At 34.1% G+C, this 25,855-nt stretch overlaps 1 protein-coding gene across 1 annotated transcript in view; it reads right to left on the bottom strand.

Moving 5' to 3' along the window:
• LOC110384399 (uncharacterized) overlaps positions 1-15,771 on the bottom strand; it is a 137,045-nt gene extending 121,274 nt beyond the window's left edge. Inside the window, exon 1 of the mRNA XM_064037689.1 lies at positions 15,486-15,771. Coding sequence (XP_063893759.1) covers positions 15,486-15,540 — 55 coding nt within the window. The 5' untranslated portion in view covers positions 15,541-15,771. The remainder of the gene's footprint in view (positions 1-15,485) is intronic.
• Positions 15,772-25,855: the final 10,084 nt, after the last annotated feature.

Here is a 25,855-nt window from a genome sequence, read left to right as displayed (position 1 = left end):
TTCTTATGCGGAAAAATATCAAAAGAAACCGTGTATATTAATTGAAATCATATTGCAGTTTTAATTAATTTATTTTAATTACAATATGCACGATATCAAAGAAGATTATTGAATAATAAATACTCTCTTTGAGTCTCTTCGTTATTGAATTTAATCTACATCGATACCTTCATATATAACAAACAGATGAAATCTTTCAAAATAATTTCTCGGAACAAAATAACGTTCACAAAAGTATAAACAACTCAATTTTCTTTTGCAATCTCTAGCTCCTACATAAGATTTCTTCACGTATTATAAGGAAGACGTTCTCAGCTATTCTGACACTTCATGAAATACTTAGACTAAAGTAAACACGGGATTCGCGCTCTCAAAATAAGGTTGTCTCTCGCGATGTGTCTTAAGTGGTCCTACGAGAAATGCCTCATTTAATTTTAATGTATCTTGGACAAGACACTTTAGCACACTCCCTTTTGCCAGAAAACTTTGAAGCTAAACGTAGCCCCATACAAATCAACACAATAGATGCTGACGTTTTTGCATCTTATTTGCATCTTAAAAACGTTAAGAGGCCGTTTTTTTTACGTCAGAATCTTGAGAGGAAGGATTAAGGTTTTTGCAATTCATGACGAACAAAAGAAATGTTTTCTCTTTCGTCTTTAAGATGCTTTTTATATTGAAGGTTTTAGGGTTGGGTATTTGTTTTGGCAGCAGAATCGGTGATGGCGTATTTTATTTGATGGCATTCACAGTTTGATTACCTTAATGATCTCATTTACTTTTTGTGATTATTCTTTTGTATTGCAATATATTACAGTAGTTACTAAATATAAACTTCCTCCTCTACGTGTCTTCAGTGTTTTTAATAACAGATACTTCTGTGGGATATTCTACATTTGAACCAGAGGAATTTAACAAAAATCCATACCAAAACCCCATTACTGGCGTCCATTTGATCTCGCAAAAATATCCGCCACACATCAGTTTACAATAAAATGGGATCCAATTCAAGTTTCACGCTGAGTTATTTATCTATTGTGTGTCGGCGAGGCGTTCCGTTTATCTACTTTATACAACCTGAGCGATCATAATACCATACAAAATCGAACACATTCTACATGCTGAATAAACTGCTTGCTTTACATACTTAGATTGGAGCGTATAGGTTATGTGACATCTTCGGAATGAGAATATTATATTTTGGGTCTTATTTTCTTGAGGTATTTTTTGGTTTGCTTTACGATATGAATTTTGGTAGGTAGGGAAGGTTTGATTATAGAAAAAAAAATTGAAGATTAACTAAGTTTTGTGTCATATACGGATAGGTACATATCTACCGATAGTAATGATAAAATTGATTTATCATGATGATATTCCCAGAATTCAAGCATCATTGTTAGGCATAGCAGTTCTACATGGAAATGAAGGCAAACGAGCATCCACAGTCTACAATCATCATTCCCATTCATTCATCTCAAAATCATTAATTAACCGACGCAGGCAGATGCTGCTATACAAACACAATACTGTTCGCATACAATGAATCTATTGGGCCTTGGCGCTTCCAACTTAACTTCCTCACTACATAGTTTAAAACAAAGTCGCTTTTTCTGTCCCTATGTCCCGTTTTAAGCTTAAGTCTTCCAAACTACGCAACCGATTTTCATGCGGTTTTTTTAATAAATAGAGTGATTAAAGAGGAAAGTTTATAATGTAGGTAATACTTTTATCCCGTGAGAAGCCGGGGCGTCGCTAGTTAGATGATATAATGTTAAACAGAAGCAAATACGAAAGCGATATTTCAAGCTTTATTGCCACTCCATTATTTATGTGTTACACCTGATTATCTCAGAAACGACTATGCTAGTCATAAAAATAATGGATAGCTTGGCCAGAGCTTATAAAATCGGGCGTCGTAAGTTATGAGAACTATTGTACGCAGCCACTTTATTTAAAGAAGTTTTAATGGTGTCGTAGAACTCTTGTTCTAAAATCCTTTATTTTGAAGTGTACTTTTAGGTTTCTTTGTAAGCGTGCGTCACATGAGTTGTTAAATAAACTATGAGGTACAATACTAACATGCGATAAGTATCTTGATAAAGGAACTATGTGTAGTTACTTAGCTGTCTTGGCTTTTCTAAGGTTTATTTTATATTTTTTATCATTTAAGTACATTCCATATAACATTGTAATTGACTAATGAACCGACGCAGGTTGCATTCTTCAAGTTTTGGCACCTATTCCGGTATCTTTATTTTTTGTAGCATCATTTAAGAAAAACATTCTATTTGCACGAAATACTTTCAACGAGATGCGGGTTAAACAACAGAAACTATCTAGTATTTCATATTTTTACAGATAAAAATCTCTATTAAAGCCCAGCATCCCCAGTTCTTGCTTTAGAAAATTACTCAACCGTACATGAACCTGTTTAACAAGTGCACACAGTTCCTTTATCTTATCTACAATTTACAACTGAAAGTACTCTGAATTTAATGGAAAGGAAATACTATGATTATTTCAAAGGAATTAACGATTAATTTTCATCGCCGTGCTCCACAAAGGCTGCTTTCAGATAAACTTCTGTAAAACTTAATTTAATTTATAATTTTGTTGGTACGTATAACTTACTAAATAGAGAATAATTTTCATTAAATATTGTTTAACGTGTGCTCCTAGATTCTAGGAAGAAAGCCTCTATCTCATCTTTTCACTTAAACAAGTAGGTTATGTTAAATGTACCAGTCAACTTACCAAAAGTAATGGTACCTAAGAATCTTTGTTCCAAAAACATTAACGCGTTTTCCACTGACATCTTTCCATTATCTGCCGCCTTTGTTCCCGACAACAAACCCTTTACTTCACAACAAAGCAATATCTATTCGCCCTCCAGATTTCACGGTAACAAATTTCATTTCAGCCAAATGTACACTGTCTCTTTACCATAACTTTCCATAATCCATTACGAATCTATCAGAGGCAGACGATTGTGCGCCAAACCCGTCTTACGTATAGCATTGATTTGCACACATCTACTTCTCCTATAGACAGGGTAGCTTAACCAATCAGAGCGTTGGAATCACGAATTATACGAAATCTAGTGAATATAACAGACGATCATGTAATCTGTAAGCGTATGTTCTGGATTGCCACTATGGTTAAGCAGTTGCATAGCTTGACAGCTCGAGATCTCGGGTTTGATCCGAAGAGCTCGAGATCAATCCGAAATATCTTTGTGGGCTTAAAGAAACTTTCACAAAGCAGCGCCGCTTTGTAAAATTCTTCGCGGGCACCCGGAGTGAGCACGGAACACCCGTGAATCGGAGACTACGTAAATGTTGATCCTCAGCTCTCTTTCCAGTTTTGAAAATTAGGAAATAAGTTCTTGGTCCCGATAATTTAATTGATGACATGGTTTTCTTTGTAGAAATACTTAGTTCCCCAATATGTACTGAGTATGACATCTGAGCAAATGGAGTAACGCTTATGTACAGTACATGTCACATTACAACGTATTTATTTATTTTTTATTAAAAAAAAATACCTGATATATTTCATCCAATTAGACGCTGTGAAAACCAATTATGAACTTAAAATTACTGTCGAAAGGATAACAATTGAAAGCGAAACCTAATCCAGCCTGGTTACAAAACCATTTGCGTGGTAAAAGCGATGCATCAAATAGTTAAAGCCACCACATATTACGAGCTAACGGGGCGATTGACGCAACGCCAGCATTTGGCTTTAACGTGTAATAAATGCGATTGTTTGAATCACAAATAAAGCCTTTATAGGAGCTATTTAATAGGGTCTTTAGCGTTTTAGAATATTGAATTAGCAGCAATTTGCAAATTACATGTTGTTTTTTCGATTTGGTACACTTGCCTATCGTTTAAGCGTAACTGTTTTGTCTGTAAGACGCAGTTATTATATAGGTACTAAAGTGTTATTATTTTATGAAATGAAACATAAATATAAACACAGCAAGGCAATGTAGCGTATAGTTGCTAGTGTTTATGTTGTAACCACCAGTCTACAAACTGTGGTAAGAGAAAATTAATAACAATCATTTACGGTCTCGCGTCCGTCCGTTAAACTGTAGTTGTTATGTTGTTCCCTAAAGTATCTAAACAGCCTTTACGCCACGATCGCTCCACCATGAAACTTCAAAGCTCTTTGGCCTCCGACCAAATTTGAATATTCTAACGTAACTAGAACACAGACAACGCATTCGCATCTAAAATAAAAACTTATCTCCAGTAGTGGATATAAAATAAAATGAAATTTTCCAAGAAAAAAGAAAGGTGTTCCACTATTTTCTTAAAGTCTATGACACTTTTCTGGAACTCGTTATCATATGTAATGCCTTCACGTGCGTAAATAATTTTACGATTACGCATTTACGCCGTCTATGTTTTTATGCTGAAGTCTTGGAATTTTAGAGAATATCTAGAAAAATGCGACTGTCATCCTACACGCAAAATGCTACATGTAAATTCATAAAAAACGGCTTTTCTGAGTAAATATCTCGAGCTAGAATTACCTAAAAACTATTTTCTTTGCAAATAAGTGAAATTTTGAATAATCTGAATTTATTTTCGCAGAATGTATGTGAATTACACAGATAACTTAAAAAAATACTATTTTTGATTTGACAATAACACAGTTTTTTAAAATGTTTAGTTTAAAAAATACATGAGCACTTTACACTCAAAAATATTTTTGTAAATTATAACATTAGTACTCACCAGTATGTTACAATGTACTGAAACGCACTGAAAATGTTAGCGCAGCTATAAAAGTAAACGATTACGACTCCTTACGTACTGGGAGCAACGAAACAAATATCTCTGCTTTAATTAAACTTAATTAGGAAAGTGCCTTAAAAAACCCAATACACTTAGCTAGATTTTTTTTACGATAACCCGTTTTATCTGCCACCGAATTAACATCATCATCAGCCTTTTTATTGACCCACTGCTGGGCACAGGTCCCCTCTCACACAGAGAAGGATTGAGCATTAATCACCATACTTGCTCAATGCCGGTTGGTGATTGGAGATGTTTTCCTTCACCTTTAATCAGACATTGGTGTCCAAGATATATAATATACATAGAAACATTGCTTTGGATTGCCTGACCTGGAATCAAACCAATACTCATACTTGAAAGGTTTATTCTTTACCCGCTAGGCCACGACGGGTCACCGAATTAACATGGGATTTATTATATTATTATTGGGGTTATTCAAAGTTCCGAACATAAATTGGTTTCGCCATAATCTTTTATCGGAGAACCAATGTTATAATGAAGTTTGCTGACAAATTGCACAAGTAAATTGGAAAAACTAATTTATTTTTCAAGTTCTTGTACGTGTGTTTGGTAGTTACTTTTATTGGTAATATTTCAAGGTAAGTTAGCAACTTCATACACAGTTCCTTATTATTTTGAAGTTTTCTAAGTGGAACACGCGTTTTGTACCCGTACTTAGCTTATAGTTTGACTTATATTTTCATTTGATTAAATTATAATAAATTCTAAAACTTGCACAATTCACTTTGCGTTGGTATTATTTTTGAAAAATGAAGAGAGTCATCAATATTACTTTATTTATTTGTCTAAAGTATATTATCTTTAAAAAATAATGTATACGAAATTACAAAATTAAGATTGAAGTTGAGATTCTGCGAAACAAATTAAAGTATCAAAACATTTAAATTAAACATGATATTTAAGTTAACTTTATGACATGTATAAAAATGTTTAATTTGAGATCGTTAACAACGCGTTATGTGAGAGCACATCATTTAATTATAATAATCGAAAACGTATTTTCATAACATTAAATTATTTATAAAAAACTCAGCTTACTCAGTACCTACATTGTAACGTAAAATCAGTATCGGCTTTACGTGTTTACTTAGATTCTATTAAAATAACAAGTGTCTCATTAAATTTGACACTGGTGTGACATTTATCTAACCTTCGCGTGTTGTGTCTTGTTATCAGAACCTCTGTATACTTATTTATATTACCTAAAAGTATACATATATATTATAATTGGTTCTATATCTTTTATAGATCCATTTCTATTATAATGGCGATGCCACTCACACAAAGCACTGCAACAACCCATTAACTGTTAAAAGTCATAACCGCACTCAGAACCGAAGTGAGCACATTATTGCCATTTTCAATACTACAGAATAACAAAAATAAAATACCTAACATCTCGTTAAAAATATTGCTAGCCTTTTCTTTAAAGAATTTTCGAAGAATTAATCTAAGTCTCAATTTTTCCACTGGAAAATTAAACTTGTTTGCCTTATCTCCCCCGATCTGTTTAATCCTAATTCTGTGAGTCTAATTGGTCTGTCCCCTTATTGGTAGCGAGGGACCAATCAATAGTCGTCAAACTACCTTAACATCTGCGGTCCTCAATAAATAATCCCTTTGACATCTAGCAGCAATATACGAGTATTTTTTGGAACTGTTTTATATTTATATATTTCTTAACCGACCCTTACTTTCTTTCGATCTTTTGAGTAAGGTCTTTCACGCTCTGGAATGTTTTTGTCGAAGAATATTTCGTGAATTAGCTTTATGACCTTCCAGGGTTTGGTTATATAAGCGAAAGAAAAAAAAAGTTGTTTAATAAGTTGGGTTAGCGACGAACCAATAATGTTTTGATTTACCTACTTGTCTGTACATAATAATATTACAAGAAACTACAGTTGTTTCTGATATATCCAACATGTATCAGTAACTCTATTACAAACAATATTATCAGGCTACTTCATACGTCTACCTGACAAAATCACTTACGCCGTTTAGATCCCCAAGGGAACTGATTGACCAACTAACCTTGATTCTATACCCCTCACTAATGTATAAAACAAATTTTTTATAAAGATTCTTAATAGCCGATCAGAATCAATTTTGAAGCCAGGAATAGTTAAGGATAATTATCGGAAATTGACTGTCACGGATTCCTTTTTTCTACATTTTTCTTTTAAAGAGTATCCGCTTAATCTGCGCTCACACCTTGCGCTGTAAATCGCACCTTAATCTCACTATCTTTAGATCTATTTTGCAAAAAAAAAACTGTAAAGCTCGGAATAGATTCTTCGATATTTTTCTTATATTTTAGGTGTGATTGCAGTAGAAAATGTACCGAAGTATATTTTAAATTTCCTTTGTTACTGTTGTAGAGAAACTTTGCACTTCACTTCTTACTTTAATTCTTGACGTGAATGAAATAATAAACATAGATTTTAACGTTCTTTTGTTCTAGTTGTACGTGTGAATTTCTGGTGGAAATTGATGTCTTAACACCGTACATAACATCCATTGCTCTTTATATTTGTACACTTTGATTTCTCGGTAGCATGGGAACCGCAATGTACGAGTATATTGGGACATTTCTGTTGTCAATGAGAGTTATTGCGTACCCAATCGGAAGTAATTTATATTATCTGTTTTTTATTGGTTATTTATTGCTCTTCAGTTCAAGAATTTATTGCAGTAAACCCAATTCCTTATTCTTCAGTATTTTCAATTTTACGATGGCTGACTTATCACGTACTAAGTAAATAGGGTTAAAAATTCAACGCTTTATATAATCCTCAGCTTTTAAACTAGCTGTGTTTTATAGTTAACTCTTTTTACAAACTGTATATTTCTAAATCCTACTTATTTTATAAATGGATGGATGTATGTTTGTTATTCTTTGGACCAATTTTGTTGAGGTATGTAGACAGGTGATACTTAAATTAAATTAAATTAAAATTAAATATTGTTTATTTCAGGTAATTACCCATAACATACACTAGATACTTACAGACTAACACAGACATCATGACTTAAACTTTGAAATACATAATAATAAAATAAAATAACAAAATTAAAAAACTTAACCTAAATGTAATTAAAAATTAATAAAAGTCTTTCATCTCTCGGGTTAGATGGACGTTATGAAACACAGAGGACACAATTTTGTTGTTACTCAGGGCTACTCTGCTGTAGAATGACACCCTGAGCTTCTGTACTAGACTAGCAAAACCTGCGACACTGCTCTCAGCGAACATGTCAGTCGCACTACACCGCCAGGGCAAGTTCATCATTACCCGGAATGCATTATTATATTGTACACGAAGAGTGTTATACGCACTCCTCGTGTACCGGTACCAGAGTTGGCTGGTGTAGAACGACTGACAGTACGCCTTGAACAGCGTCACCTTCACCTGTTTAGAGCAGTGGTAGAAACGCCTAGCTAGCATGTTACTTCTACAGGCTATACTGCGCCTCTGCCGTTCCATATCGTCATCATCCATCAAGTTATCTGTTACAATATGTCCCAGATATTTGAACTTCGTAACAATTTTAAGCACGGTTCCACATAAACTTATCGGTAGTATTACATCAGGGCCTTTTTTATACTTAAATATCATAACTTCCGTTTTCTTTACATTATATGTTAGATGGTGTCGAGTTGCATATTTTTCGCATATATTTATTAACTGCCTAATGCCGTTGACCGACGGACTGAGCAGCACCATGTCGTCCGCATAACTAAGGTTATTAATGCGTACTCCGCCGACCTGGCATCCGACCCTGGTGCTGCTCAGTTCCTCGATCAGCTCGTTTATGTACAAGTTGAATAAGACAGGCGACGTCAGCCCGCCCTGCCTCACTCCACTTGTCAGCCTATAACTCTCCGACAGAGTGTTATTCCACTTTACCTGATTTATTTGATTGGCATACCAGTATTCTAAAATATTTATGATCTTCGGTGGTACTTTGGTTTTCCTTAATTTGTCCCATAGTATACTGTAATTTATTGTATCAAATGCGCGGCTCAAGTCTAAAAAGCACGAATATACTGTGGTGTTTCTATTTAAATACTCGTATACCGTATTTTTCAAGGCAATACCCTGGATTAACACATAGGCTACTTTTTATCAACACAGCAAGCGGGCGGAGCCGAGAGTGGAAGCTAGTATTTAACAGAATATTATCTAAATAGTAACAATATTTAATAACAGAACCAACATGCAATGCTTAGTACTAACAAGTACCATTACTACCTGCCATGGTAATCCAGTCCCCATACTTTGATGGGGCACGTTCTGTCCTACTTAGTTAACTGCAAAACTTGGCTTAGTGCTCACAGTAATTATGCTGTACTGTAACATTTATTAGTACTTACATGAAACTTCCGTATGGACTTAGATGTTTGTAATATTAGTTACATGTTATGATGCAAGTACGGATGCTTGTTAAATCAATTACAGAAAAAATGCTTCACAATTTTTTTCCGTTTAAAACAGGTTTATTAACCTTGGTTATAACATAGAACTCACACTAGGTCTTGATCAAAAGGAATAGAAATATGTTACTTCTTTTATGACGTCACATAGAGGAGTATGGAAGAAGGCATGCTGCACTGACCCCAAATAAAAATTGGTTAAGGGTAAAGAGGGTAATAATGATGATTCTAGATATCGACAATTAGGTAATTTTAACAAGGACGAGAAGAAGTTACTCACATTAGTTGATTTGTAGCACACAAAAATATGCTTATATGCGATAAGTCTCTTTCTTTGATAATTTCAGGAAAGATGACAACTGCACTTAACACAAAAGTTACACAATGATTTCTGAATCTATGTTAATTTGTAGTCACCAAATTCTACTACATACTATGAGAACCTAATACCAAACACGACACAATAATAACAAGTCTTCAGACGCAGAAAATACAAAACTTCTTTTCCTCGGAATAATATTCCAAGCAGCAATTTTTAAACATTTTGATAACTTCAATATGGTTGAACGACTTTTATTACACAGCTGGTGCAGAGACTACAATATGTAAAACGTTGACTGCATATAAGCGGGTAAGAAAACTTACGAAGCTTACAGAACTTTAATGTAGGGGCACGTAGTCCGACAGTTTGTGAAGACAGTCGTAAACAGCGTGAAATTGTTTTTATTGTACGCTAATTTAGACTTTATTGTTTATTTTTTAGAGTTTGTTTTGACTTTGGTTGTTAAGTGTTGTGTTTCTATTCAATATTATACAACAATGTGAGTAGGTCTTGACGTCTAAATTAAATTGTAGAAACGCAGGATGCGTTGCAGTTGCATAAGCGAACCAAATATTCTACTATGTATATTTGCAAACATCCAAACTCCTATATAACTAATGAATTTTACCAATATGTTCTTACTTTCATTTATCTATAAGAAAATTTAACGTATGAAAGTCAGGAGAGCAGAGTAGGGTCAGATTAATATTTTAGATAGGTTATCAGACAAACACAAACATGACAAATACTTATTAACTTTAAAAAACATTGACATTTTGTACATAAATCGGTAATCCCACACAAATTACTGAAAAACAACGTTGATACTAAAACCTGGTAGATCAATATCGACTACCAAATTACTTTAACATGATATGATTTACGTGTAGTATATGATTTACATAGAAAATGATTTACGTGTAGTATATGATTTACATAGAAATATAATGTTAGTTGTAATGTCTGAAACCACCAAACCAATTTCAAAAATTAGTTCAATAATTATGGAGTCATGTTGCCTTCAATTGTTGAGTTAGGAAAATGTAAAATAAATTGTAAATGTATGTACATATTATGTCTATGTAGAGTCCAACTATTACCGAATATTCATCATTTATGGAACCACACAAAATGAGAAATACAAATAATTATAACAATTGTTAAAGCATATTCCCAAAGACAATTCCACGAACAGTCCTGAAACAGCACATTTATTAAAATACTATTTAGAGCACAAATGGGCACGCTACCACTCTGACCATTACGTACATTTAGTTCTAAGCCCGCAATTATAACAGCGCAGTGTACATAAATACTAAACAACCTAAATTCGGGCACTGCGAGTGACTAACGCATTCATGTGGACTCCAAAACAAACAGCCCACAACTGCATAATTCGCCCACAGTAGATTTGGTCCAGTGGAAATGCTGAACACTTGAACTATGAGTGCTCACTCGGGAACACCAAGAATATTTCGAGAGCTGCAATACCGAAAGAATATCCGCGTTATAAAATAACTTCTCGCCGCAGCCCCTGAGAGATCGACGCAATTATTCGTATTAAGGACTCAAGCGTTTTGCATAATCTTCTACTCCGTGTTATGGAAAAATTGGGCCATATATAATATAATTAAGGTCGCACCATAAAATGAGAATACGATAATCTTTACGATGCCACTTCATTCTACGTTTTATGCATGAAATATGAAATGAGGGCGAAACTTGTTGGAATGTTTAATAAAAATGATTAATGATATTCTCTTGGTCTTAATGGAGTAATGTAGAAACTATAACTATTAATGTCAGGGTTATCAGGAGTAAGTTAAAAAGTTTAACAGTTTTAGTTTGTTTATCGTGTCGGTGCTGTAGATAAGCGTAATGCTGCTCGTTTTGCCATCGCTAACACATTTTGACAAAGTTTTACTAATGCATTATTTTTTATACCATTTACTCTAAGATGTCTCAAGTTACTTCTCTAGCAGTTGAGTTAAAACCTAAGTCAGTTAACCCCTGCTCCTACCAAATATTATCAGTCATTCAGACATCAATTTAGCAGAAAAAGCAAATCTTCTTCTACCAAGGACAGTTCCAAAAATAAAAGACTAATTCAAACAAACACAGGTTTCGTCCCAAATAACAGAACGTCCATAAGTGGTAACAAAGTGACCCACTTTGTGTAGTTGTGAGATTGGACGGGGGCAGGTCTCCCGCGGTTTTATCCGACAGCCATGGAAACACGTGGGTGATTCATGGTCTACACGACAGCCCATGGCTTACCCTACATACACCTGTGTTTATTTAGGCTACATTTACTCACGGAGACAGTTTTTACTCCATTCGAGTTACAGAAATAGTCTTTTGAACATGAAACCTAATAAATTTTAATAAACAGCTCAAACAATACAACCTCAAAAATTCACCTTTATTCAGTTTTCAGTTATTTCTACTTCAACGTAAAACGAAGAAAACAAGATTATTTTACCGGCAGCCGAGCATATTTCTTTAATTAAAATTTTGACAAAAACATTTAATAGCTAATGGAGTGACCTACATTCCGTTTTCGTTGTTCTAAGAATAATATTTCACTTTCTTTGTTGCAGTCAAATAAAGTATTTAAAGTCATCTTTTGTTCTATAAAAGATAGCTTATCTTTATCGCCTAGTTTTATCCTAAAGCAACAATTGGGAATACTTACGATAAATGTTAGTAGGTCACTGATCTTTCTAGACTTTATATCAAAGAAGTTTATTAAATTAGAATAAACATTATTTCAGAAAAAGAATCTGTGTTCTGAAAACCTAAAATATTGTGAACGATTCGAAAAAAGATGGGCTGCATTATTAAAAAATTGAAAATATTTAGCTAAAAGAATATTTCAATGACGATAAGTACTTCGATATAAAAAAATATTATCTCCAATAAATAATGATCAATCATAATATATTTACGAACATATCAATTAATTTTGTATCTTTTTTAGTTTGCGTCAATCGAAAAAGTTTAACAAAGAACTTTACACTTAGCACTTTCTCTCAGAGAGGGAGATTAATTAGGTATCTATAGGCCTACCTAAGTATAATGTATTGAAGAAATCTCATCACTTAAGCAAAAACCGAAATCCCACTAAAATCTAGCCGGCAGCCGAGACCGCAAAAATTTGGGGCGTGTGACTATTTTTGGGTTAGAACTGATAGAACTAATTTAGTTTCTGTATCTACTGATTTGTGTCGACTGTACTATTTTGAAAATTGACATAAAAATAACATAATCGGGTTACGCAAAAATCACCGCAAGCCAAAATATGAATAAAAACAAAAGTACAGTTAACATCAAAAGTGACTAAATTATATAAACATTTTGATAGATCACAAATAAATGCTTCCTGTAATAGAGTCCTAAATATACAAACACAAGTATGTAACATATCTTCATGCTTAACATATGGAGTAGAGTAGACTATATCGCACAAATACATAGCCACGGCGGTCCCAAAAGAAGTGATTCATAAGCCAAAAGTTCCATCTTGCTAATAGAACTATCTTTGACCTGGCACACGTTCAAGTATGCCCAGGTCCTTGTAGACAATGGCGAAACTTTGTCGTCTTTTGACTTACATTGACGGCTTAATATGTTCGGGGAACGCTTAGTCGTATTTGGAAGGAGCAATGAACTTTAAAATTAGACTTTATAATTTATTGCCTACCTATTATATGGTTTCCTAAAAACTCGCAGTAGTTCGCCAAGAGGTTAAAGACATAGTCAATCAGGAACCTGCGATTGCGTGGGTTCGATTCCAGGTCAGCCAAGTTCTAATGCTGCTTTCCAAAGTTATGTCTATGTACTTTCTAAGTATATCTTAAGAAACTTCAGGATGATTTCGTACTTTCAAAGTCTGGAATCGTCAATCCACCTATAGCAAGTGTTAGATGAGAAGAGGCCCTACAGCTATATGATAAAAAGAAGGATGACGATGAGATGCTTTTTACGAAGCTGCACTCAAGTTCTAGAGGATCAACCTAATGCATCAGGGTATTCAATGATACAACTAACCTGCATATCTATCTAAAACTATGAAACCATTGAACAATAGATGCATGATAGGCATACAAAAATTTCACCATGTTAATATACTTTGCCTAGGCTTTCATAGTTATGTGCGTGACTATACGTCTTTAACGTGTAATAAAATAGAATTGTGGATAGTATTCAGCTACTTAAATCAATGTTCACCCTTCTTTTATCTTGCATCGGCACGAACCAGCTCTGTATAAGAAAAAAAAACTATTGTTGTAACGTCATTTAAATGCTAGAAAGTTCATCGTCCAGGTTTGTGCTTCAGGCTGCTATACAGGTCTAGACAGACGCAGAAAAAGCAAAAACTCCTTAGTAATATAATAAATGCGAAAATAATTCGGTCTGTCTGTATGTCACGCTTTCATGCTAGAACATAATTATATGTTTCATTCTTTGACAGTTCGGAGAACCAACATGAGCTACTTTCTATCCAGCTGCGGGAGGTGATATGTCTATCTTATTTCATCTCAACCGTTACGCCGTTCTAGCAACAACTCAATCATTGATCAACTTTGCTTTATTACGCTTTAATAAAAACAAGCCTTCCCGTCTATGACATGGGAATTTTTCTGCCTATCAACAAACCAAAGTTGATGTCACATCCACAACTCCAGTGTTTATCAAAACAAACCGCAAACGAAACATAACTTCACTACCCCTATCATAAATCATGTTACTCCACGTATTAACCCAAATACCTTCCTTCCGAAACTAATGATGACGTATGACGACTATTCAAAGATACAGCCTCCCCCAAGCCTGGTCATTCAAGGAGCATTTCTCATACCAAGGCCTCAAAAGGTCTATAAATCCCACACACGGCTCAGCTTTTACTAAAGGAAATCCTTGCTAATTGCCTACCTTTTAAACATTTCCAAGAATAAAGCAGGTAAATGTTAGGAAAATTATAAGAAAATAAGTTGCTCGCCCAGAAATTTCTGTACAAACAACCTTTGCTTGAATATTAGGAGAAAACAATTAAGTAATTAGCGGCGAATTTAATGGTTGTGTTGAATATTTTTAGGGCTTTTCGTAAGCTTGTTTATTGACTGGATTAGGTTTCGTGTCTTGTTATTAATTAGTCTCATCAATATTCCTAGTTAGGTGAGCTGAAATTAAGTCCTCACCTACATTTTCTACGTAGTTTGTTCGTGCAGTATTAATTTTAAGACGCGATTCTGCAATTAATTATTATAACAATTTATAAACCAAGTAAATATTGTACCTTTGATGTAAATCAATAATGTGATCATTAAAAAAAAAATATTTAAACAATGTTCTTACATTGAATTAAAACTTAATAAAAGAAAAAACATTAAAATCCAAGAGGAAGTATCAAACCTCCTCTTTTTGGCAAGTTGGTAAAAAAATATGAATTATTAGGCATTTATAGTTTACAAGTCTTCTTTATCTTTCTTTCATTTTGCAAAGTGCACAAAGTCTGTCTAAGTATTTTATACGTATTGCACATTAGATATGATTCACAACGAATATTATTTTCTAAAGAAAATGCGGTTATGTTAAATGTTACCCGTTAATACTGGGGCCAGAGGTTTTAGACCCGTCAGTTATCACAGGGTCACATTGATAACAAGTACCTATCACGTTTTTCAGAACGTGCTTGTATAAAGCATGTTCCAATTATTTTCAAATAAAAAAAAATAGTAAATTATTTAAATACTTTTTGGAAAGAAAATCTTAATTATGTTACTTAGACGCAGTGGATCCCTCGTGATTTCTATTAATTTATTTGGTGTTATTAAGTATTAACTAATATTAAAAAATATAAATGAATATATTAAAAAAATACATCAAAACTTACCTTGAGTTATCAATAGAAATATAAATATTCTAATTGCAATCCTTAAGTTGAACATTTTTACAAACTATTCTCGATTTAATTTCTACAACAATAAACAACTATCACTTTATATACATTGAAATGTTACACTTTACTATAATTATATTACAATTATTTTTTATTAAGCACTGCACTGTTCGTAGCGTATTTATTCATTGCGTATCGTCGTAGCGCGTAGCGTCGTAGCGGGGCGCGTAGCAGGCGTGCGCTAGCGACCGGTCTACGAAGAGACTGGCCATTATACGGGGCGCGCTTAAGCGCTAGGGGCTCGCGGGTTGATGAACGAGGTTACTCATCTGTTTGTTCTTTTCAAATGGAATCTCTAACGGGGCTCTTTTCACAGCCGCGCAAGAGGCCAAGCATGTTCCATTTTGCAGCTACTCCTGAAGAATCCGTTGATTACTGTTTTAATACTCCTCAAATGTTTTAGACTCGAACGTTTCCCGTGTTGAATTTCGGGCTATAAATAAAAAGGGTTGTTTGTAGTTTTGTTGACGGGTTTTATTGCTTTCTCTAATATTTTTCAGCCGGCCGTTAGCGAATTTTATCGAATAAAAAATGCGGAAAGCAAATTTTTTCGTTTTCTACATACCTTTATATTTATGTGGCCTAAAATGTTCGCATTTATTTTATTTTCCGCTGCGTAGTGGTTTGTTTTGGTACGTTAGCAGCTTCCGCTCCTCTTTATAAGACACAGGGCTCATAAAACGTTATTGGTTCTTTTATTTATTTAGTAGCGATCTCGTCTGTCCTTTGTGTTTTGGTACAAAGACGTATATTAAAATCGGACTGATATCAACATATAAAATCACAATGGATGAATGTTAGTATTACTGCTTTCCCAGTAGAATGTATTTTTCATTTCCTCATAGTTTTGCTTGCAATTATTTTTGCAAATAAAAATTGAAAAATAAATAAGCACACAAAATGTTTATTTATTTGTGAACGCTTTCTGTGCACGGTTGAATTAATAGTACATTTATCTTTGTAAATCTTCTCATGCGTATCTATTTGCTACATTTACATGAATGTTAATATGTATTTGACGTATTTTGTAGCAGTAGGTATTATATGCACGTTAATACTTGTCAAACTGCTTTGAAACTCAATCAATTTTTTTAAATAGATTCTTTCGTAACATCGCTCTAGTTGATCGGATCCAAGGAAAGGGTTTTAAGGTGTGTTTTGAAAGCTGGCTGCGGACTGCAACTGTCGACCGCATTGGCAGTGACTGCACGCAATCAGGCTATATCTGAGGGCGACGGCACGTGCTGCTGCTGCTGCTTCGATCCAAAACGGTCTCACGTAAATACATACAAACCAGTTAGTGCAGCTGCGGCCGATTTCATGCAGTCGCAGCATGTGCGGTCGACAGTTGCAGTCAGCAGTTACCATTCAAAACGTACCTTTATGAAAAAGAACCGTCAAAAACATCCCTATTTCTGTTACTATTCCAAAACTAAATTGAAGGCCACAAAAAAAAAACTTTGAACGATAAAAAAATACCCAACTTTAACAAGTAACAAATGATAGCAATTCCCTGAACGAAGATCCAGTTTCCATACGTAGAGAACTTTCGAGATATTACTATGATACAGAGACTAACGTTACTCTACGCTTCTCTTCTATGTAAATAAGATTGCTATAACTTTAGTCAAACAGTTTTTAGTGGAACATTAAGAGGTGAAAAGCCTATTTGAGTTTTTAATGAACCTGTTCGCAGATTTTTTGAGTTCTGGGAAATTATCTAATAAGGTTACAGAAGTTTTTTCTATAGATAGGAGTCTTAACTACTTAGTCGTTTCCAGACCCTTCTGCCAGTTCACGCTAAAGATAAGGCTAATTAGTAATCCTTACCTATACTTTAAAGGCGAAAGTAACTCTATTTGTCTGTCCCGATATCACGCCAAAACGACTTAACCGATACCTATAAATGTAATACACAGATAGTCTAGCTAGGTAGAGCATTAGCAAAGGTATGGGATACTTTTTATCCAGATTCAGGAAGTAGTTCCTACGGAATGCCGATGGAACCACGGGCAACAGCTACTTAATCTATATTAATTTTACCAGCTTCAAATATTATGAATTTCCATTCATAAAAAAGCGATTGTTATCTACATAATAATCATCTAAATTGTTTGTCCACCCACTAACCGAATTTAACCTTATCGACAAAAGTAACTACACCACTAGGGATTATAATATCGATAATTATATTAACGATATGTTATTAGTGATAGAATACGTCTAAAATAGATAGTAAGTACCATTTAGGCAAAAGGCTAAAGGTCAGAATTTAGTCAGAACCGATACTATTCATCATAAGGAATATAATATATGACTAAGAATATTATTATTGTAATATGGAGCTTAAATGATTCATCTTTTAGGACTAACTGTTATTACTATGGATACATATGGATGATTCGCTAGTGTAACTAGAATTGGTAATAAACTATCAACTTTAAGTGCTTGGCTATAAAGCTCAATTTGCATCAGCAAGTTTGGTATTACTCAGAAAGAAGATTTTATGATGTTTACACTTTTGTATTTCTAGGATTCTACTTGACGTGGCAAGTAAAATTATAACAAAATTTATTCGTTTGGGCTCTTCCAGCGTATTATTTTTATATAAAGGATTATTTTACTGTCTTTAAGAACCCATGAAATACCTATAGGTACTACTATTCACGACTGAGATTCGTCAATGAATTAAAAGAACAACGATAAATGCGGTGCTTGTGTACAAAGAGCTTAAGAGGGTCCAACGTTGTTATATTGAATTATTTAACCATAATTTTAATCAATAACAATTTTCATGATAAGACAAAAGCAATAATTTAAAACTCGTTACTTTAAGTAAAATTTTATGTATCATTTTGTATAACAACTTAATAGCAGTGTTGTCCCTGTTCATTTACTTATATTGATAAGACTAATATTTAAATTAAATTACATGGTTTTTCCATTACAAGGTCAATAATGCTTTGTTCCAGATAGAATAGTATTTTTCTATTTTGACCAACGAAAGTTTGAAAGAGACATTCATTTTTCAATTTCTACGCTATCCCCCAGTCTATGCTTCACTAGATTGCACGGATGTTAGAATACAATTGAAATATATTACTTCTTGTTTGGGGACGAAAAATGCATCTTCATTCCCCTGCGTTTCTGCCGACCCCTCTCCCTTCGTATCAATTGTCTTGATAGTACTTTCTTATCGAGTAGGACAGCGGTCATTGATCCCACTCTAGTCATAAAATATGAAAATCAGCATTGTATTAATATAGATGATTTTGGTATAGATTGGTAGATGAATAATGAATTCATATTTTCGCCAGCTTCATCGGCTAGTTTTCATTGAATTTTCAACTTTAAATCCGAGTATTAAGGTTGAATATGCTTTGGCGCTGTTATTTTATATCCGTTTTCGAATACTAAGTATTCTTAGTATTTTCGATCGAGTAAGATTTTACGTTGTTAGTAACCCTCTTTGTACGATGACATGAGTTACAAAATATTCATAATATTATCTCATATAGCTACGTTAGGTTTAGATTTCGGTAAGATTTTCCAAAAAAACTCAAACTATACTTTGTTATTCAAATTTCTAACTACGTAAAAATTAAATCCATTTTAATTTTGACCTTGAACCTTCGTGCAACATCGAAGATTGATCAGGCATTGTTCATAGTTTTACTAACAAACCCATCATCATCAAGACCACGATTTGCAATTCAAATCTAGCACCGAAAGAAATTTGGGAAACATTAAACCAGTGTAAATTACTATTGTGAAAGAAGTACGAAGATACTGTAGTCATAAATCAAAACTTGGCTTAAAGCTAGAACATTTCTTTGGCAGCCGTAGTTTTCATTGTAGTGTAGGAATGAAAAACAATATTATGAGGAGTACAATGGCCTGGTGCTGGCAACCGACTTGTGTGCACCGGGCTTTACAACGCGTTCTATTGCGCGTGACATTGCGTGGAAAATATTGCAGTTTTGTTTTAAAAGGAGGGCAATTTAGTTTGTGGGGAGTGTTGTTAATTAGTTGTGTCTTTTAGAACATAAGTGTAATACTTAGCGAGCATTTAAGGTAGTAGGTTGTTCTACACTGACTGTGCCTACTTTAAATTGCGTTGGGGAGAAAAGTTTAGCAATATCTTTTAGTAGTCTAAAAATGTTGTCGGTATTATCTAACGAATTTATTAAAATAAAATCATTAAATAATAATGCATTTAAATCTCTTATTGTTTGACTTAGCGCGAACCATTTAATACATTTAATACGCCATGCTTGTTCCCAATTATGCACGTAAAACCACTGCATTAACAGTTCACACAATTTTATTTAAAACGCGCCTCACCGCAGACATTTCACGAGTGCTGTGATTTTTACTATGTAAAATAGTTCTGATGATTACATTGTTTGGTTGACGTTGAATAATGTGGTATATGGTTGCTTTTGGGTATCGAGTTACATGGTTACTGGGTTGGGATGACCAAAAATGTGTACTCAGCTGCATCCTGTTGCCGACTCAAATATAGTTGAGAACTGTGTAAATAATAATAATCGCTTTACGACTTGTGGAGGATTTCTTTAACATATCTATCCGTCCTTGTGGTTAGAGATTGAATTTTGACATTGACCCCTTATACAATCTATAAGCACAAAACAATCGATAGTTACGGTATAGAAATCCACCCTAGTTAAACCAAGAAAGTGTATCTATTTATCAGAAGGCAGCTATAGAAATATTCATTTCGTTACTCATTTCGCACTTCTGCCACCTATGGTATTGCCCCTGAAGTTTTTTGATACAAAAGCTTTCAAAGATTTTTAAACTCAGAGACCATAAAAGTACAGAATAGATATAAATGTTTATCGCAACCACTTTCTAAATGCTGTATGTTTTAGAAAACAACTTTGTACAAAGATAAAGCAGTGCACAGCAGTTTTCCTGAACCCGCAAGGGAGAAGAAGTTCCAGTACATTCTTGCTTTGCAGTTTGCTTGTCTAGCAAATTGAGTCCAAACATTTCCTATCGAACGCAAAATGACTGTTTCTCTGACTTTGGAAACAGAACAACATGTAAATTGGGAGTCGAATTTGGTTTAGGAATAGTTTTTTTTTCTTTATAGAATGGCGACGGCTGGAAATAAATGTTACTTGTGTGATGTCAGGTAGAGGAGTATAGAAGAGTTCTTGCTGCGCCGACCATGCTATAAGGAGGGTGATAGCGATATGGCAATAGCATGGCCCTTTGTATTTCTTTAATGACGAAATTTTTGAACTATGTGAGGAGCAGTTTTATAATATTATGTAGGATTACAAACAAAGGCAATGAAAAATGTCTATTTGTATTGTTAAAATACTAGCTTAATATAAATGACACGTTACTAGCAAAAACAGAGTTATGCCCGATTCGTCATTTTAGTGATTTGGCATCCATAAAAAACGTGTCCCAGTTGGTCATTCAATAAAATATTTTATTTTGCTTAGTCCCAATTGGTCATCCGTACTTTATTTTGTAAAAAGTACTGTCAACAAGATAAGCTTTACAATATTGTAATATGTTTTTTTTTTTTTCGGTTATGTTTTTTCCGAATATGGCAAGACGCTATTAATAAAATCGCGATTTCAACAGCGTCACACACCGCACGGCCAAAACCAAAATACCAGGATCGCATAAATCAGATGAGTAATATACCAATCAACGAGTGTCCATGGAACTGCCCACCGTGTACTAGGACCGCATAACTTAAAGGAGTATAGCAGTCAAGAGTGTCAGGATTTTACGTTTTTTTCCTAATTGTAGATAAACATACCAATTTACACCATCATTCATCATTTTTATGTATACAATCTCTTTGCTAGTTATGGGCCCCTGGTACTTTTGTTACCGACACAAAAAGTATCGAGTCACATTTTCGGGTTTATAAAATGCCCAAGTGGTCTTCACCTGTGTTTTAATGTAAATTTTATTATATTTATATGAGAGCTATACCTTTACCTACATCGAAGTTTTTCATTTAAAATTTCTTCTAATACTTTTATTTCTGACGGTACTCTGATACGTGAAATTTTATGCGGGTGACGAATCGGAACTCAAAATTTAAATATTAAATTATTTATTTTGCTCGAATGACCAATTGGGACTTGGTGTATGGAAAAAATAGTTGGTGACCAATCGGTACTAATGACAAATTGGGAATAACTCCAAAAACATTTATCTGTCTACGCGTTTGTCCTTTCTCATTGCGAAATAATTAAATTTGTTGCCAAAGCTGTCGATTTTTATAGCACAAACTATGTACGAGAAAAAAAATAAATTCGTTTAGAAAAAAAAACAGTGATGGGTATAGGTATGATAGAAGAGATTCCGGAGGGAATCACTAGCGAAGCTACCAGTTACTATTTTAAATAACAAACAGGTAACTAAATAAAACACATTTGTTTGTTCACGTGCAGTATATTAGTGGTATGACAAACATTGTTACGTTTGAAAGGATTTAATGATGAGTTCGATTGTATTGTCATAAAACATCATTGTTTTTTTTGTATTTAAAATAATAAACAAAAAATACTATGTTGAAATGAAATTAGCAAGAATTGCTAATTTTGAAAAAAATATTTAACAGTAATCATTGTCTACTGTTCTAGCACAATGTACATATGTGACCCACACTCTCACTCGACATATAGGATCTCCATCCGGTGTTACCTAAAAAATATTTCCTTTAAGCTTTCGCAGAAATACTCTATTGATTCTACCCCAACAAAGCTTTGTTGAGAACTGTATCTATCTATTTGTTTGTATACTTAAAGAAATCGACGCATTTTTTTTATTAATAAATCTTCACAAAACAAATGAATTAATGCATTGTTCATTTTCACATACCTACATGTTATATACAGGACCACAGCAATACAGCCAAGCGTTAATAGTCTAACCACAGCCACTTAACGTGTTAAACAATAACGCGTGACAACCCTACACGGTCGAATGTTCCGCGATCTGTAATTATTAGCTAGCTTTAATAGCTAGGGTTGGCCCATTGTCGGCGTATATGCATTTCGAATTGTTAGGGCTCTGGGATGTATGGTATCAATTAAACTTACCCTTGTTATGGGAATGGGAAAATGGTTGGTTATTTGCGAAAATTATTATCGTAAAATTAATGTAATCTATTTTTGTGGGTTTGAAAGTTTTGATATTATGGGGGCGTTTATGGTGTTTCTAATTATCGAGGTAGCTAAAGTATTAATTATTATACTGGTAAGTTGTTTAGGTTCTTATTTATTTTCCGGATTTTAGAGTATTTTGTTTAAATAAACTATAATTAAGATTTCTGTAAAGATACTTAATTGATTTATATTTACTGGGCGCGACATTTTAACCAATACTACAGACCTCATCATGATCATCATCATCATCAGCCTATCGCAGTCCACTGCTGGACATAGGCCTCTCCAAGTGCACGCCACTGAGATCGATTTTCGGCTTCTCGCATCCAGCTCCTGCCAGCCGTCTTGCGCAAGTCATCACTCCACCGTGCCTGAGGACGACCTACACAGACAGACAGACCTATTGTAAGTAATTTTAAAAAAGTACACCCCACACAAAATACAACAGTCTCCAAAATCAATTCCCCCTAAATGCCAACAAATAACAATAACATAAAAATCACAAATCTAATTCAGGCTAACAAATCGCCGAGCGTTGTCCCTCAGCATAACATCGGACCCTCCAAATATTCTTTAGTACAGTAGACCGCACATCAGTGGTAACTGTCGTGCACCTTAACTCAATAGTAATAAGTACAATTTTCCTATAAAACTGTTACCACTGACCTGAAGTTGACTGTACATAATAAATTGAATTGTGTCTTCATAGTACTGTATAAATGTATAACAAGAAGGGAGGCACGTGACTAACGATCCGTTCCTACAAATAATTCCTTTACAATATTCTCCTTGAAGATTAATTTTAGTTCCTCAGCATTTTAGAGTTCGTGTCAAATTGATAAACTAAAATGGCTGCCTAAGGCATAACTATGATGAGTCAATTTGTTTGAGACTAGGTTGTTTCAAAGATTTTGGTCAGAATTTTGAGTACTTTTTAAAAAGCAATTCATTGCTTAAACGGGCTATATCTTTGCATGAGTTTTCAATGCCGAGTCTGTAGGTAGGTACTTAAGGAAAGATATATGTACAATCTTGTAATGACTTATATTAAAAAAACAGATGATAAAAGAAATGTAGCTAAAAATCTATGTAAATAACAATTATTTCATCAATTGAATCATTATTTTAATCAGCAGTTAACTTGTTTATATGCTACTGTGTAAAAAGTCCTACCAAGATAATTTACCTTAAGTCAAGTGCCTATTCAAGCAGAGTACATATTGTCATAAAGTTATTTGTAGTAATGCCCTGGAGGTCTCAGCTAATACCTTGTATCTAATAACCCTTAACACAAGCTAACGCGATCATTATCATCTAGTAGAATTTGTGTGTTCTGTGGACAGTATTGGATAGTTCTGCAAAACCCTTCGGGCAATACATTGTAAGGTGTTTGTATATTGTGTACCTGATACTAATTAATCAACAAAGATATATGTGTGATATACTTAGTGCAATATTATGTTGTAGTTCTTACTAAAGGTTAGTGGTCACACAAGTACCTGCCGTGCTTGTATATATGCAGTTTAATTTTGAAAGTTCTATCGGCCTGATCTGACTAAATGTGTATAATACACTAGGTCTTAACAAACAAATTCGCGAAAGTTTTGAATTAGGAACATAAGTTTACATCTATTTTTATTTTTTCTCATTTTTACTTATACATATTAAAAGGCAGAAAAAACATAGGTACTGATTGAAAGTAGTAATTAGTCCTTAATAGTACCCTGATTAAATTAGTTCAATTAAGCCATTGATTCATCAAAATAAACAACATATTCGATCTATTTTCGTACATCAATGACAAAATGGACGATTGTCCTTAAGATTTCTATTAGGTTTACAAATTAATTAAGGTAAGACGGGTATATTATGTGACAACCTCTCAGGAACCAGGAAACCTCTCAAATATACCTCTATCTACCTACTTGTAAAGACAAGTGGCGTATTTTTACCTCAGGGACATATTCATCTTTGTAGGTGTGGGGGTGTTCAATGACAGAACATTGAACATCCTTGGCAGTCGTTACGGGTAGTCAGAAGCCAGTAAGTCTGACACCAGTCTAACCAAGGGGTATCGGGTTGCCCGGGTAACTGGGTTGAGGAGGTCAGATAGGCAGTCGCTTCTTGTAAAGCGCTGGTACTCAGCTGAATCCGGTTAGACTGGAAGCCGACCCCTACATGATTGGGAAAAAGGCTCGGAGGATGATGGGTGTGGGGTTCTATATTAATTTTAGTTAATACCGTCTTCCACCTACGGTTTAACCTGTGTCCCGTGGGCAGTAATTCTCGCACCTGGATAAAAAAACACAGTGATTTGCTATAAATATATTTAATTCTGAAAGCATTCTAGTCGGTATATTATTAGTTCTTGCGGTTAGTGTATTCACAACAATAATCATAAGCTGGGACAGAAATATAAATAAATAATATCAGCTGCGAGGTTCTTTAATATATGAATGGTCTTCAAGGTCGTTTCATATACGAGGTGTTGATTTTAGACCTACGCAATCACTGTACTCAATAAAAATATAAATAGATATTTTAAAAGGCTGTGGGACGCACTTACTGATTTTGTTGGGAAAGCATTGTCAGTTATAAATGGTAGAAGGTGACTGTATCTTGGTCTCTGGTGCAAAACTACCTACAGAGTATTCACAATTGCCTCAACCCACTAGGTCTATTTAAAATCATATAAGTAACAATTTTTGTTAACAGTAGATACAGACACCCAATTTGTAACATAAATATAATGTACTATTTAATGATACTATATCAGTTGTTATTTATAGTGAAAAGTTAAATATACTGATATATAAGTTACAAGGCAAAAAATAATAATGTAGTTACCCGACTGCAGATAACTCGAAAGGAGGTTAATGTGTTTACCGAAAGCCGTTCAGACGATCATATGAGCGTAATAAGGTACCTCGAATGCAAATGACAGACCTGAATAGTTCCTTCTGCAAAATGACGCAGCTTACGAAACGAAGTTTTCAAAGTTCTTGCAAAAAATTTACATTTTTCTGCGAGAAGATTGGGATTATTAAAACATTTTTAATTCTTTGTGGAAACTAAGTTTACTTGCGATGCAATATTGTCTCCTTATTTGTTCCTTGTTGTGACTTTTATTACATTTTT

Source organism: Helicoverpa armigera, chromosome 13, assembly GCF_030705265.1.
Source record: "Helicoverpa armigera isolate CAAS_96S chromosome 13, ASM3070526v1, whole genome shotgun sequence".
In the NCBI taxonomy this organism is placed as follows: Eukaryota; Metazoa; Arthropoda; class Insecta; order Lepidoptera; family Noctuidae; genus Helicoverpa; species Helicoverpa armigera.
Note: the sequence above shows the minus strand (reverse complement) of the source record. Positions and strands in the feature narration are given on the sequence as shown.